At 32.3% G+C, this 14,571-nt stretch overlaps 1 protein-coding gene across 1 annotated transcript; it reads left to right on the top strand.

Moving 5' to 3' along the window:
* Positions 1-8,653: 8,653 nt before the first annotated feature.
* Positions 8,654-10,446, top strand: LOC145054663 (heat stress transcription factor A-7a-like). The gene is made up of 2 exons (XM_079002896.1): positions 8,654-9,277; positions 9,472-10,446. Exons 1-2 carry the CDS (start codon positions 8,837-8,839, stop codon positions 10,177-10,179), a joined length of 1,149 nt encoding a protein of 382 aa, XP_078859022.1. The 5' UTR covers positions 8,654-8,836; the 3' UTR covers positions 10,180-10,446.
* The last annotated feature ends 4,125 nt before the right edge of the window (positions 10,447-14,571 follow it).

The raw sequence follows: 14,571 nt of genomic DNA, 5'->3' as shown, positions 1-14,571 counted from the left end.
CAGATAACAGGCAGATCTAACAGATCACTAAGCATAACATCATCCTATCTAGCAGGATACAGATCTAACAGATCACCACAATACTCAATCACACGATAAACCAGGATAACAATCCAAAGGGTCACCCTTGGTGCCTTCGACACATAAGTATAGTGAGGAAAACTCACATCACAAGCTGCATAGATCTGACAAGGTCTGACTCCGAATCTTAACTCTCTACTCAAAGCCTACAACCACCAAGTGACCAATTTCCATCAAATTTCCAAAATACCCAAAGTACCATTAAGATCAAACTTAGCCAAAAGAGCAAAAGGTCAATAAAAGTCAACTCAGCTCGGATGCCACATTGTGGTACCCTTGTACCACGTCGTGGTGACCTTGTTGCGTCGTGGTTATGTTGATTTCAGCAACTTACTGCATTCAGCCACCTCATCTGATTCCAAAAGGTCTTAAATTCAGATATGGTCCAAGATAGGTTCTATATGGATAAAGTTTCCAACTTTATCCAATGGAACCCTATAAATGCATAAATCTTGACTTTTAAAGTCTAAAGCACTACATGCCTTCGCCAATAATTGTCCAATCCATGGGGTTACTTGACCAAAGCTACAAGAGACTCTCTAACACCATAAAAGTCAGTGTTTTTCAAACATGCATGTCCAATGCATGTCTTGAACTCTTATTAGCAAAAAGGCCAAGATTTCATGCATGACCCTCAAACTCAATTCTAGACTAGATCCAAAGAGCCAAATGTTCCAAATGGCCTAGAGACTCGTAAAGGTGCAAGCTTTATGAAGACTAACAACCCGAGGCAATAAGATCTAGAGAAAGAAAGGGAAATATCCATAGATTTACTCATAAACTCATCAATATGAAGACTTTATACCTCCTTGAGATGCTAGAGGAAGGTGAACTCCTGGATCTTCTTTACCTTGGATTCCCAATGAGGTATTCCACCACCTTCTTCCTTCACAAGCACCAAAAACTCACACTTTTAAGGCTAAAAATCACAAAATGGCTCTAGGGTTTTCAAGGAACGATTTTGAGAGATGGAGGCTGATGGGAAGAGGCTAGAAGGGGGCTAAGGATCTTTAAATAAGGCTCAACCCTTAAAATCTAGGGTTTTCTCTAACAGCTACTACTACGTCGTGGCACAATCACCACGTCTTGGTGACTCATTAAATCCCGAGGCCCAAAATTCAATGCTACGTCGTGGTGAGGCTCCACCACATCATGGTTGCCAAAGAAGATTGTCATATGTACTTGAAAATAATACCATACCTAGAACCGGGTGTTACATTTACAGGCTTAGACTGTTAAAGTTTGTGTAAAAATCATAACTCTCTCATACAATATATATTCTCAACTGTCTTTATAATGACGGATAGGTATGAAGGAGATATTCTACTCTCGTTTAGATCGTTTTTCCTAGCAATCGACCGATCTCCAATTCGGTTTCTATGTTGCACACTGTTACGCTATAACTGCTAAAAATCATAATTTTCTCAGTTGAAGTCAGATTTGGACGTTCTCTATATGCTTTGACGACTACTATGACTCTTGTTTAGATAACTAAGGCTAATAAGTAATATATCTTCGATTCGTATTTTACGACTCGCATGACCATGTTGGTTTAATTGCGAAACGTCAAAGAAACATAACTTCTTCATACGAAGTCGAATTTACACGTTCTTTCTCTCTCTCTCTCTCTCTCTATACATATATATATATATATATATATATATATATATATATATATATATATAGACACACACACACGAAAGTCATGTTGATGTTTTCTACATAATGATGAGGATTAAAAAGTAATGTATTTCTACTTTGTATTTCATAATAACTGCTTGTAATTATCATCTATGAAAGTAGTAAAAATAGGGTGTTACAAAAATATTATGACTTTTCTGCAAACAAAAACTTTATTATTATTATCATCATCATCATCATCATCATCATTTTTACTATTATTTATTAAAAATGTAAATAAATATACTATTTTTTAAATTCGTTATTATTAATATTGTTAATAATACATATAAATATGTTTAAATGAAAAAAAAAATATTAAAAATATTTTTTAAGGGTGAAGGTGGAGGGGGTGGTGATGCTTTAAACATTGAAATCATGAATGTCTGCTTGTATATTCTCACTTTGTATTTGGTAATTTCATATTTGTTATTATTGTTTTTAATTCATAATATTGACATTTAACGATTTAAAAGAAGTTGCATATTTGTAAAACTGTTTATAAATAGTTTAAGGTAGAAATATTTCTCATTTTGTATATAAATTTGTTTAAGCTAAAATGTTGTTTTTTTTTTCAAATCCAACAGATCCATTGCGAACATTTACATAAATAGCCTATATCAAAATTCAAAAGTATTAATTACAATATCTTATTTACTAAAAAGTAATATTACATTTTTTGCTTTATGACATTAGATCTGCTATGTTTTCAAAAAACCATAATAATAAAGTAATGAAAAGGACAAAATTCTAACTACTTACACACAACACATACAAACATAGCACACGCCCACACACTAATACATGTGGTAGTAGTCCTAATCTTGATCTTATCCTAGTTACAGACCCAAACTCGATTCAAGAATATATATATATATAAGAAATGTCCGCTTAGAGAACGAAAAGAAAAGAATAGATAATTTAATGATAATATTGATAGTCCATAACGCAAAATCACTATTTATAAATAATTTTAAAAATATACAACTTTTTTAAATTGTTAAAGGTTAATATTCTGAATTTAAAACAATAAAATGTTAATATTCTGAATTGAAAAGAATAGTTACAAATATGAAATGATCATATATAATCATACAATCACTATTCCCTCCACCTTCATCCTTAAATTTTTTTATTAATATTCTTTTAAATGTGTTTATATATATTACTAACAATATTAATAATAAAAAATTAAAAAAATAGTATACTTATTTACATTTTTAACAACAACAACAACAATAATAATAATAATAATAATAATAATAATAATAATAATAATAATAATGATAACAAAGTTTTTGTTTACAGAAAAATCATAATATTTTTGTTTGCAGAAAAATCTCAATACTTTGGATTAGTTTACAAAATAATTTCAAATTAATTTGTCACTAGTTTCAATCGGTAAAAATAGTCAAAATGCAAACTTTTACCGATTTTTAAGAATTTTTCGTAAACAAAAATTAATTTAGAACTAAAACGTAAGTTGGACCAAAACTTTAGAATTTTATTAAGATTTCTCAATAATAAATTATAAAAGTTACAATGACCCGATATATTATTGATATGTAGTGTAAAATGTATAGTATATATGCTAGTGACAATGATATATTATTGATATGTAGTGTAAAATGTATAGTATATATAATAGTGACAATAAGTCAATAACCAAGTATATTATCGATATGTATTGTTTGGTTTTGCTTTTGCCGCATGTGTGAAGGCTTTTGCACGAAAATGAAATAATGTAAGTCACAGAAATAAAAGCTTCGACTTGAGCCACGTTGCTTGCCAGGTCACTACAAAATTTATTTGCAATAATGACATAATAAGTCCTTCTGATATTAAAAATATTACTTCCAGTCCCTTGTCTAATACAAGTTTTAACTCTCGTTTCGTCTTTTTATTTCGTTTTTGGTTCATTTTAAGACTTGGGTGTTGCATTATATATATACTATTAATTACCAAAATCGGTTTGTGAGGTGTATCACTATTTATCTTAACTTTTATTTTTATCCGTCGATTGTTTGTTTTTTTTCCTTTTTTTTCTATGATGTTGCCACGATTTATGTTTCTTTTTTCTATTTTCAAATTCAAGTTTACTAAAACCAAATCATGTTATATATTGTCAAACATGCATTAGTAAATGTAAAACAATAGTTTTCTGGAAATAGCCATTTAGGTTCCGGTCATAGAAGATTTTCATATTTATAATTTTTCCTCTTAATTAATTTTTATTTAACAGTTTTCATCCCTCATAATTTTAAAGTTAATTTATTGGTATTTTATACATTTCGATTTGATCCTCTATTATATTTTAAAGTTACACTTTGATCCCTTACATATTTTTTAAATAATCTTTTTTTATCAATTTCTTTAGGATACAATTTCAAATCTTATTTTCATCCGTCTCCTCCGTACATAATTATTTGTATCCAAATTTTATTTTGATATTTTTGTGCTCCACATTATATGGTTTAATCATCCCCGTGATATGTATGGTGTCGATCTGCGTTTTTGAACATACTAGGGCTTCCACAACATCACGCGGACGGTCCAAACCCTAGTTAATTAGGTAAGTTTCATGATTTTAGTTTTACATTTGTGGCATTTTTCCTTTGGAAGATTTTCCAAAATAGAGACACATGTGAATTTTTTTACTAATTCATTCAAAAGAAAAATCAATATTTTGGCCGACATTTTAAGTTATGAATCGATATAACGGAAACACGTATATGTGGATCTAATAAAGGATTCTTTTCTTATAGGTTTGGGGAGTGATGTTTTCATTATGGGGCATGCTCATTTAAAAATTGTTTCATGCAAAGTGATAAGCCATAAAAAAACATACAAAATTTAAGTTAAAAAAAGTTTTAAGTTCATTTTAAAAATAAAAAAAATAACTGACACGGTGTGCTTAAGGTATCACAACTCATGTAAGAGTTGTGGCTTAATGGCTCGTTGAACTGATGTATCACAACTAAGGATTTGGGTCTATTTAAGATCATTAATCCCTAAGGTTTTGTTATTTTTAGCCTTCATCACCCTTTGAACGTTCCAAATGAAATTCTTGCCTCTTTTGAAGTCTTTGGAGTTCATCATCCTCTTACCTAAGTCCATTTTGGTGCTCATTTATGCTCTTATGGTGTTATTACTTGAAGGAAGCATGGATCATTTATGCTCTTATAGTGTTATTTAAGATCATTAATCCCTAGGGTTTTGTTATTTTTAGCCTTCAACACCCTTTGAACGTTCCAAATGAAATTCTTGCCTCTTTTGAAATCTTTGGAGTTCATCATCCTCTTTCCTAAGTCCATTTTGGTGCTCATTTATGCTCTTATGGTGTTATTAAGTGAAGGAAGCATGGAAGTTTGGGCAAGGAAGCATTGTTCTTGAGGAAATCAACCTTCATTTCAAACTCGTTTAAAATAAAGATTTTGTTGAATATACTAAGGCATTGAGTGAGAAATTTAGTTTGCCATCACATCATAAAGTTAGTAGCTGGTGTTGGTAAATACTAGATTAAGTTAAAAAAATAAATTATTAGCTTACTTGAGTAGTCCAACAAATACGGTTCATTTGACTATAAATAATTTGACATCTTTGTGTCAAATGATCATTTACATGGTTAGTACAACACACTTTATAAATGAAAATTAGGCGATGTACAAATGTATTAATAATTTTAGACTCATTAAAAACCACATTGGGATGATGTGGGGCGTGATTTATTAGAATGCATACACGGTTAGGGTATTAATGATGTTATGACTGGTTAGGGTATTAATGATGTTATGACTATAACAGTAGACAACATATCATCTAATGATGAAGCACTTTAATTGTTTTTTGTCAAAAAGTAGCCAAATTTGTATGATGGTGACAAACACATTCAAGTTAGGTGCATGACCGATGAGGTTGAGAGTTCAAGTCTCTTCAGGGACAAAAGTGTAACTAAAAGTAATTTAGGATTAAACTAGAGTATATGTGGGTCATTGTGCTAAAAAAAGAATAATTAACATAATATGTGTGTGTGCTAAAGACCCTTAGACATTAGACAATTTACACACATAATCACGAAATTTAAAAAATGCATGAAATATTGTAATATGGGATCAAAAAAGTTTTTATATGGTGTTTGTCCAAAAAGGTGGAACTTGACTTAGGACATATTGAAAATAGCTTTGGAATCAATTTTTTTTTTGTTTAAGTAAGAAATTGAGGATGTTTTTTATTTTGTGATCTAGACCTAGTGCCAAAGTGTTGATCAGATCTTGATATTTGCAAACTAGTGGTAGATTTTTTGAAAAAATTATGAATAAAACGGAGCTTCTATTAGGTCAAAGTTGTTGACACATTTTTGAAGAAAATTTGGGGTGAATTTCTACATGAGGAAAACAACTCGGTTACAATGTAAACGAAGTTAAACAGATACTTAAATAATTCAAAACTTGTTTTCACTACAAACTTTGACATTTTTAAAATGGTAAAATGTCATGTAGTTCCCAATTGTTGCCAAACGTAAACTTTTATTAATTTGTAGTTATTTTTTTTTTATTTTGAGTTTTTTTATTAATTTTCTGACTTTTATTATATATATATATATATATATATATATATATATATATATATATATATATATTTGTTGTAAGATATTTTGACAATACAAATTTGGACCATGGCATCTAAGTCAACGTTTACCACAGGCGCTCGTTTATTAGATCCATATCAAACAGGCTTGTCAACATCGATAGTCGAAACTTTGGTTTGCACCCAAGATTGTGTAAGAAGATCAAAGAATTCTATTGTACGTAGATGACATTGATAATATTTTAAAGGACGATAACACAGTGGTATCTAGTATGTAATAATTTAAAAAAAAAAAGAGTTTTTCTTTTATATGTAAAAAATATAAGGGGTAATTACAAATCTAGCATTTTTTCTTAATTACTTATCAAAAAATAGCCAAAAATACCACTTAGCCAAATATCGCCCACAAAATAGTAGTCAACTTATGGTTGATTATGGTCAACGCCGTTGACTACTGTTTTAGGCCGAAAAAAAATTCAGATTAGTAATTTTTCCTATTATTTTCTTTGGTTTGGCTACTTTTTTCTCTCAAAGTAACACCCGAAGAACAACTCAGTTTGTCTAATTTTCATCTAAATTTTACTGTGTTTGTGATTAGGAGTAGGTTTTGTATATGAGGTTAATTTTTTTTTTTTGAATAAAATTGAAAAAAAAGAAATATAAAACCATAGGTTTCATACGAAACCTACGTTGTACAAGTGCCAAATGCACAGTTTGTACAGTGTCGACTAGTACATCTTATAAAAAAAATTAAAACCGTAAGTTTTTTCACAAAACAGTAGACAAAACCCCAAAAACAGTAGATTTAAATAAAAAAAAACGTATTTTCCCCCAAAACCGTAGGCTATGGTTTGGGATACCGTAGCTAACCCGAGAGGAAACCTACGGTTTTCCAAAACCTACGGTTTTGTAGCTTACAAATGAAAAAAAAATTATACAAAACACGAAACAGTAGACGATTTTAGAAACCTACGGTTTCGTGGGCTATATTTGGACATTTACTAATTTTTGGCTAAAAATTGATAATCACTTCCTTAATTTGGCTAGATTAGTAATTACCCCAAAATATAAAGTTTATTGGTTTTCTATAAAGATTGAAGTAGTAATATGCTATAAAACGTAAAAAAAATATATATATATAATAAAAATAAAAAATAAAAAAGGAAAATTAGCTACGGATGATTACGAGTTGCTCCGTTTTGCAACTTGATTTTTATTGTTTACTAGGTATGAGACCCATGTATTACATGAGTTTATTTAAAAAAAATAAATATAAAATTTTAACAATTTGAAATTTTTGAATTTGTAAGAAAAATAAAATTTTTTTTAAATTATTAAAATTAATGAGGCTTTAATGTATTGAATATATTACATATATACATCATTTTTAATAAATACCTTACATATATATTACCTTACCTATTAAATGTGAAATTTTAATTTAATAAAATGAAAAATACAATAAAATGACAAATGGAAAATATAAAATTTAAAAATTCTACAAAATGCCATGTGTCCAAATAAATAAAAAGATGACATGTGGCAAAGTCATTTTCATTTATTAGGGTAGACTAGTGATTTCTTTTTTCACGAATGGTTTTTATTATTTACAAAAGGTTTTTGTTGTTTATAAATGATTTTTGTTTAACATTGTGTACATTTAGCTCTAAAACTTATACATTTACCATTTATATTTCGGTCCGGTCTTCGGTCCTAAAACTGCTCCTTGAAAAAATCTGGTATCCTTTGGTTCCATCACGGCTCGATACCTACCTTCTGGAAAAACCTGGTATCCTTTGGTTCTATCCCGGCTCGATACCTACCTTCTGGAAAAATCTGGTATCCTCTGGAAAAATCAGGTAAGCAAGTTTAGTCCTACTAAATTTGTTTGGATTTCTATATAAGTTTAACAAAAATAGTCGAGAGAAAGGAAGTTCAACTAGCAAGGTTTGTAATAACATGTGTTATATCGTTCTTAACCGGAGATATAAATAATAAATTCTTAGAAATTTTATTTTGTAAGCTAAATAAAAAGTAATTAGATAGAGTCTAGAAAATTACATCCAATATTCCAAAACATGATATGATAACATGTGCTATATTTGTGTTTACAATGTTATCCAAGTCTTGACGATTATATTTGCAAGTTGATTTAAGAAAATGAATATTAGAAAATTCCATCCACTTTTCCAAAACATGTCATTATCTTCTTGAATTTATGAGGGGTCTAAAGTGTATATCATATAAAAAGTGAAGGGGACATGGATTAAGTAGGCCCAAGCAACACATACATGTCTTAAATTTACCCTATACAAATGGCAACACCTCCATGAGCCTTTCGACACCTCTCTCTCAGCCTCCTTTCTTCCTCACCACCGCTAACCACCGGCAACCATCCTTCTTATATCAACAATCACACCCACCCATAACAAAATAAAACTCTATCCTTTTGCTCAAAAACACACACACAGACACTTTTTGTGTTTTCATGGAAGAAGGTAAAGAAACCATTCAGGTTGAAATGGACACCGGCGACGGTGGTGGTGGTGGTGGTCAAGATTTCGTAAAAATCATAGAAGAACCCATGGTGGGTTTGGGTGGAGATTTATCAGAAGGTAAACTGAAAATCAAAGAGGAACCCATGTTGGTTTATGATGATCAAGATGATCTTCTTGGTGGTGGGTGTTTGTCGAAATCTCCGGTGTGGGTCGCGAGGCCGATCGAGGGGCTGAGAGACGGTGGACCACCGCCGTTTCTGAAGAAAACATTTGAAATGGTGGATGACCCAAGAACAGATTCGATCATATCGTGGAGTGATTCCAACAAAAGCTTCATTCTTTGGGATCCTCATAAGTTTTCTACTGATCTTTTGCCACGAAGATTCAAACACAATAATTTCTCTAGTTTTGTTCGTCAACTCAACACTTATGTAAGTAATCCTTATTCCCTCTTCATCTTTTTCCTCTTTTATGCATTTCTCGACACATGGTGCCAAGTTCTTAAAGGGTTTAAGCTCAATTTTCGAAATTTATGAAGTTTACTTTGCAATCTTGACTCTGGATGTTGGTTGATTTAAAGTTAAATTCAACATATTTTGACTTGATTATTGCTCAAATGTTATAGAGGTTCAAGAAAATCGACCCAGATAGATGGGAGTTTGCAAACGAGTTATTCCAAAAGGGTAAGAAGCATTTGTTGAGAGACATCAAAAGGAGGACAAATCAAACACAAACCATACAAAAACAACCCGAACTCGAACCCCAAACGAACTCAACAATCGAATCCGAGCTCAAAATTTTGAGAAAAGATAGAACAGCACTCAGACAAGAAATCTTGAAAATGAAACAGCAACAAGAGACCACTAACAAGCATTTACAGATGGTCCAAGAACGTATGCAAAGAATGGAGTTCAAGCAACAACAGTTGATGGTTTTCATGTCGAAAGCCTTCAGAAATCCGATTTTTGTTCAGCTTTTGCAGCATCTCGTTCAAAAACAAGAACTGGATAGTGTTGAAATGTGCAAAAAACGGAAGCTTGAGAACATGCTAAGCACCGAAGAACTCGACCGAGTTCAACAAGTATGGAATATGATTGAACCTGACATGCACACTGTGTTGTCTTCTGATGAATCAGCAACGTTTCAAGATCAAAAGACTAGTGATCAGAGATCTGGAGTGAAATGTTCAAATTACAATTCTGAGAACTTCATATTGTGGGAGAAACTAATGGAGGATGAATTGATATTTGGAGATGAGTCGGGTAAGGAACATTCGGAAACTTTTCTCCAAGAATGGGAAGAACTAATCCCAAAATCTGATCCGTTGGTATAACATTTGTGAGTGGATTTTTTTTTTTTACATACTGGCGATCAATGATAGGCGTAGATGAAGAAACAAATGGGTACATAGTTTTGGGGTTTTGTTTTGTTGTGTGTCTAGCTGTTTAGGATCTTGTAGATATAATAAAGTGTTATAAAGGTAGTTTTGATGTGTAGTTTACTTGTTCTTTGTCGAAATGATGCAGAACGAAAGGAAATATGCAAATTGTAAAGGCACAGTGTAATGGCGGTTTTGTTTGTGACATGTTCGGCTAAACAATCGTAACAGCATCCACAATATATATAGTTGCTCTTTATGAGACTTTTTCAAGCTATTTTTTTTTTCAAACCAAAAAGTTGAATGAAAAAAAGGCTTAGGTAAAGTTCTTCAAGAATGAAAAAGCTTAAGCTATTGGAGGAGCTTTCTCTTTGAAAAAAAAGATACTTAAGCTATTGGATATTGGATGAGCTTTTTTAAAATAAAATAAAAGATGAGCTTTTTTAAAATAAAATAAAAGATGAGCTTTTTTAAAATAAAATAAAAATGGGAAAATGACTTGTATGGGTAAACAAATAAAATAAAAATGGGAAAATGACTTGAATGGGTAAGAACGTTTCAAAACCGTTCAAAAAATACCATTCAAGTTTGGTGTGTCCAAAAAACACCATCTAAGTAAAGTATTTGTACAAAAAACACCAACGAAGTACATTCTTTGTTCAAATTTGACATTTGATAACCGACAATTACCGGTAAAAAATAAGTAAAAGAAAAAAAAACAATAGGAAAATGACTCAAAGAGGCAACTATGTTTCAAAATCGTTCAAAAAACACCATCTAAGTTTGGTATGTTCAAAAAATATCATCCAAGTAAACTTTTTGTACAAAAAACACCAACAAACTATATACTTTGTTCAAATATTACCCATCGGTATCTGGTTCTTACAGGTTAAATGATAACTTAGCTTAACTATTATGACACGACATAATAATGATTGACAAAATAATAAATGATATATTCCTCCTTTAAAAACCGATTTAGGGTTTCTTCATGAACGAATGACTTCTTTTCTCCTATGATTGCTCTTCTTCTTCTAAAGTGATGATCTCGAACTCAAGTCCAAAACCGTAACTCATAACTTAAGGCAAAAAGGGCTCCTTTACCCCTGCCTCAATGGGCCTCCCTCCCCCTAAGGCCCAAATCCATAAAAAGCCCAAAAAGGCATCCAAGCCCAACTACAAGGCATCTAAGGCCTAATATGGCCCAAGAACCCCCAACATGGCTAAGCCCAAAAAATGACATGCTACAATCAGGTGGGTCCGAGGCCTAACTTAAACAAGTCTGTGCATAGTCCTATCATATGTTGAAGCCTCTGGGATTTGGATGTCGAGCCAGTACGCCCGACGTACTCCTAGCATACGCCCAACGTACTCGGCTAAGGTCAAGAAACGCCAATCATCCGAAGGCCATAACTTCTTCATTCTAAGTGTGATTTCGTCATTCTTTATATCTACGAGAGCTAATTTAGGCATCATACAGACATACCGAGGGTTATGGCCTTCAGATTGCAATTCTTAGTGTTACCTTAATACTAAATCAGATTTCGTTATTCCAAGGTCCAACCGAGGGTTATGGCCTTCGGAAACGAAATCGAAATCTAATTTTGGGTATTTATAGGCTTCTCATTGTTAGAAGAGTTTATAGTCTTGACCGGTCCTTTATTTATTATCCGGTCTACAGACAGGCACGTCTCTTGTCCTTTCCTTGTTATTTTATTGTTTCATACCATTACTTTTGCATGTTTCCTAGGATATGGTTTCGATACTTGTGTACGATATATTCAAATTTATATTCGTTCGTAACAAGTCGTGCTGTCTGTAACCCCCATTTGGTGATGGATAATGTAGGTTGTAGGGACCGAGTGTTCGGTTTGTGTTTGAGCCCAAGGGCATATCAGTAAGTATCAGTTTGAGCCTTTATGAAGTTTGGATTTATGTTAGAAAAGTTTTATGGCAAGGGAGAGTTGATAGTATTGTAGAGCTTATCGTTTCCTTCACGTGGATATAAAGAACGGAATTGGACTTAGAATGAAGAAGTTATGGTCTTCGGAAGATTGGCGGTTCTTGAGCCTAGCCGAGTACGATGGGCATACGTAGGAGTACGCCGGGCATACTTCCATAAAATCCAGATCACAGAGGCTTCAGCATATGCTGGGCATATGAATGGACTTGTTTAAGTTAGGTATCGGGCCCACCTGATTGCAGCATGTCATTTTTTGGGCTTAAGGCCATGTTGGGGGTTCTTGGTCCATATTAGGCCTTAGATGCCTTGTAGTTGGGCTTGGATGCCCTTTTGGGCTTTTTATGGATTTAGGCCTTAGGGGGAGGGAGGCCCATTGAGGCAGGGATAAAGGATCCATTTTTTCCTTAAGTTAAGAGTTAGGGTTTTGGACTTGAGTTCGATATCATCACTTTAGAAGAAGAAGAGAAATCATAGGAGAAGAAGAAGTCATTCGTTCATGAAGAAACCCTAAATCGGTTTTTAAAGGAGGAATATATCATTTATTGTTTTGTCAATCATTATTATGCCATGTCATAATAGTTAAGTCAAGTTATCATTTAACCTGTAAGAACCAGTTACCGGTGGGTAATATTTGAACAAAGTATATAGTTTGTTGGTTTTTTTTGTACAAAAAGTTTACTTGGATGGTGTTTTTTGAACATACCAAACTTGGATGGTGTTTTTTGAATGATTTTGAAACATAGTTACCTCTTTGAGTCATTTTCCTAAAAAAAATAATCAAACTCAAAAAGCTTTTTTATTGTTTCTATTGTTCTTTTATGGCGGGGAATTAAAAAAGCATTCTTTATTGTTGGGTTGTTAATGATTTTTTTCATGTTAAGAAGACAAAATTAGATATATCGTTATGGTCCAAATTTTTTTGATGGTACATTAAATCCATATTTGGATTTTTTAAATGATTTTGGACTCTCTTTGAAAAAACTATTATATAATTTCTTTTAATTCATTTATTATTTATTAGATTAAAAAAAAAGAAGAAAAAAGATATTTTACTCTAAAATATCATCATTCATCCCACACACATCCACTATCGTCATTGCCATATACCACCATGATTGCAATCAACCACCATGTCACTAACCAACATACCACCATCGACCATAATCATCACTGAACGGACAAAAAAAAGGGACAAATCAAAACCAAGCACAAAGAAAACATGCATGTCTTCAAATCCAAATCACATGTTCTCAAAATCCTCCAACCCTCTTTTCTCCAAATCCATAAAAAAACCATCAATTAAAAGCATCAAACCCTCTGTTATCCAAATCAAAATACGGTGGTGGCTACGATGTTTTCTATCAGAAGGGATCTGATGACATAGTGAAGATTTAGAGACGATTTCCTAAGCGTGTGTGCTTACACACGCACACACCCACATAATCGTTTGTTCTTGTTCTTGAATCACACACATGGTTTTCTTGTTCTTGAATCACACACTTGCATCCATTTCTGTCAATCTATTCTTTGGTTATGTTTCTCCTAACCCTTCGTGGTTTAGCTTGATTTACAGTCTTATTGTAGTTTCCTTCTTCAGATTGAGCTTTATTTATCACTAGTTCTTCAACTGGTGCAGTGAGAACCGTCTTATTCCCTTGGAATAGTTGTATGATCTCCTCCATTTGATCAACTAGCATTGCCCGAATTATAGCTTGAATTCCTGCCATTGTGATTGGTTCCGCTGTTGGTATGACTTATACTACCTGCTATTGTGATTGGTTCCGTTGCTGGTTCAGTCTGCTGATTCCCCTTATCATTTCTCAGCCCGCTATGTGTTCTTACCATGACATTCTGTACACCAAACCAGACGTTAAGTGTACAAGAACGTGAGTTTCTTCTAATATGGAAAATTTTAGTTATGTTTAGACACATAATCATCCTTATCACCCCGAAAAGTTATATGTCAGTTCTAACATATTAGTTATATGTTTAGAATCTGAACACATAAAGCTTCTAAATCAAGGTCGACAACAAACCTTAAATCTATTCAAGTAATAGCAACCTAGGTAGGCAACCTAAAGCCTGATATAATAAAAATCATGTTGGATTAGGTGTCTAAGCCCATAACTATAATTAATATTTACTGGATTTGATAGTAGCATGGTCCTTTTGGGTTGCCTTCACTCTAGCAACTTGACATGATGACTTTTTTAGAAAGAGGTTGAATTTATTATTTAGACTAATAAATTGATTTATTAATGTATTATGAATATAATATATTAATTATAAATCATGTTATCTAATTAGTATTTAATCAGAAATTAATTTGGAATTAACTTTGGGATTAAATGAACTGATTAAAGGAACATGGGTTGTTTTGCAAA

Source organism: Lactuca serriola, chromosome 5, assembly GCF_051521515.1.
Source record: "Lactuca serriola cultivar US96UC23 chromosome 5, Lser_US96UC23_V15, whole genome shotgun sequence".
Classification (NCBI taxonomy): domain Eukaryota; kingdom Viridiplantae; phylum Streptophyta; class Magnoliopsida; order Asterales; family Asteraceae; genus Lactuca; species Lactuca serriola.
This window is presented reverse-complemented; position numbering and strand designations above follow the sequence as displayed.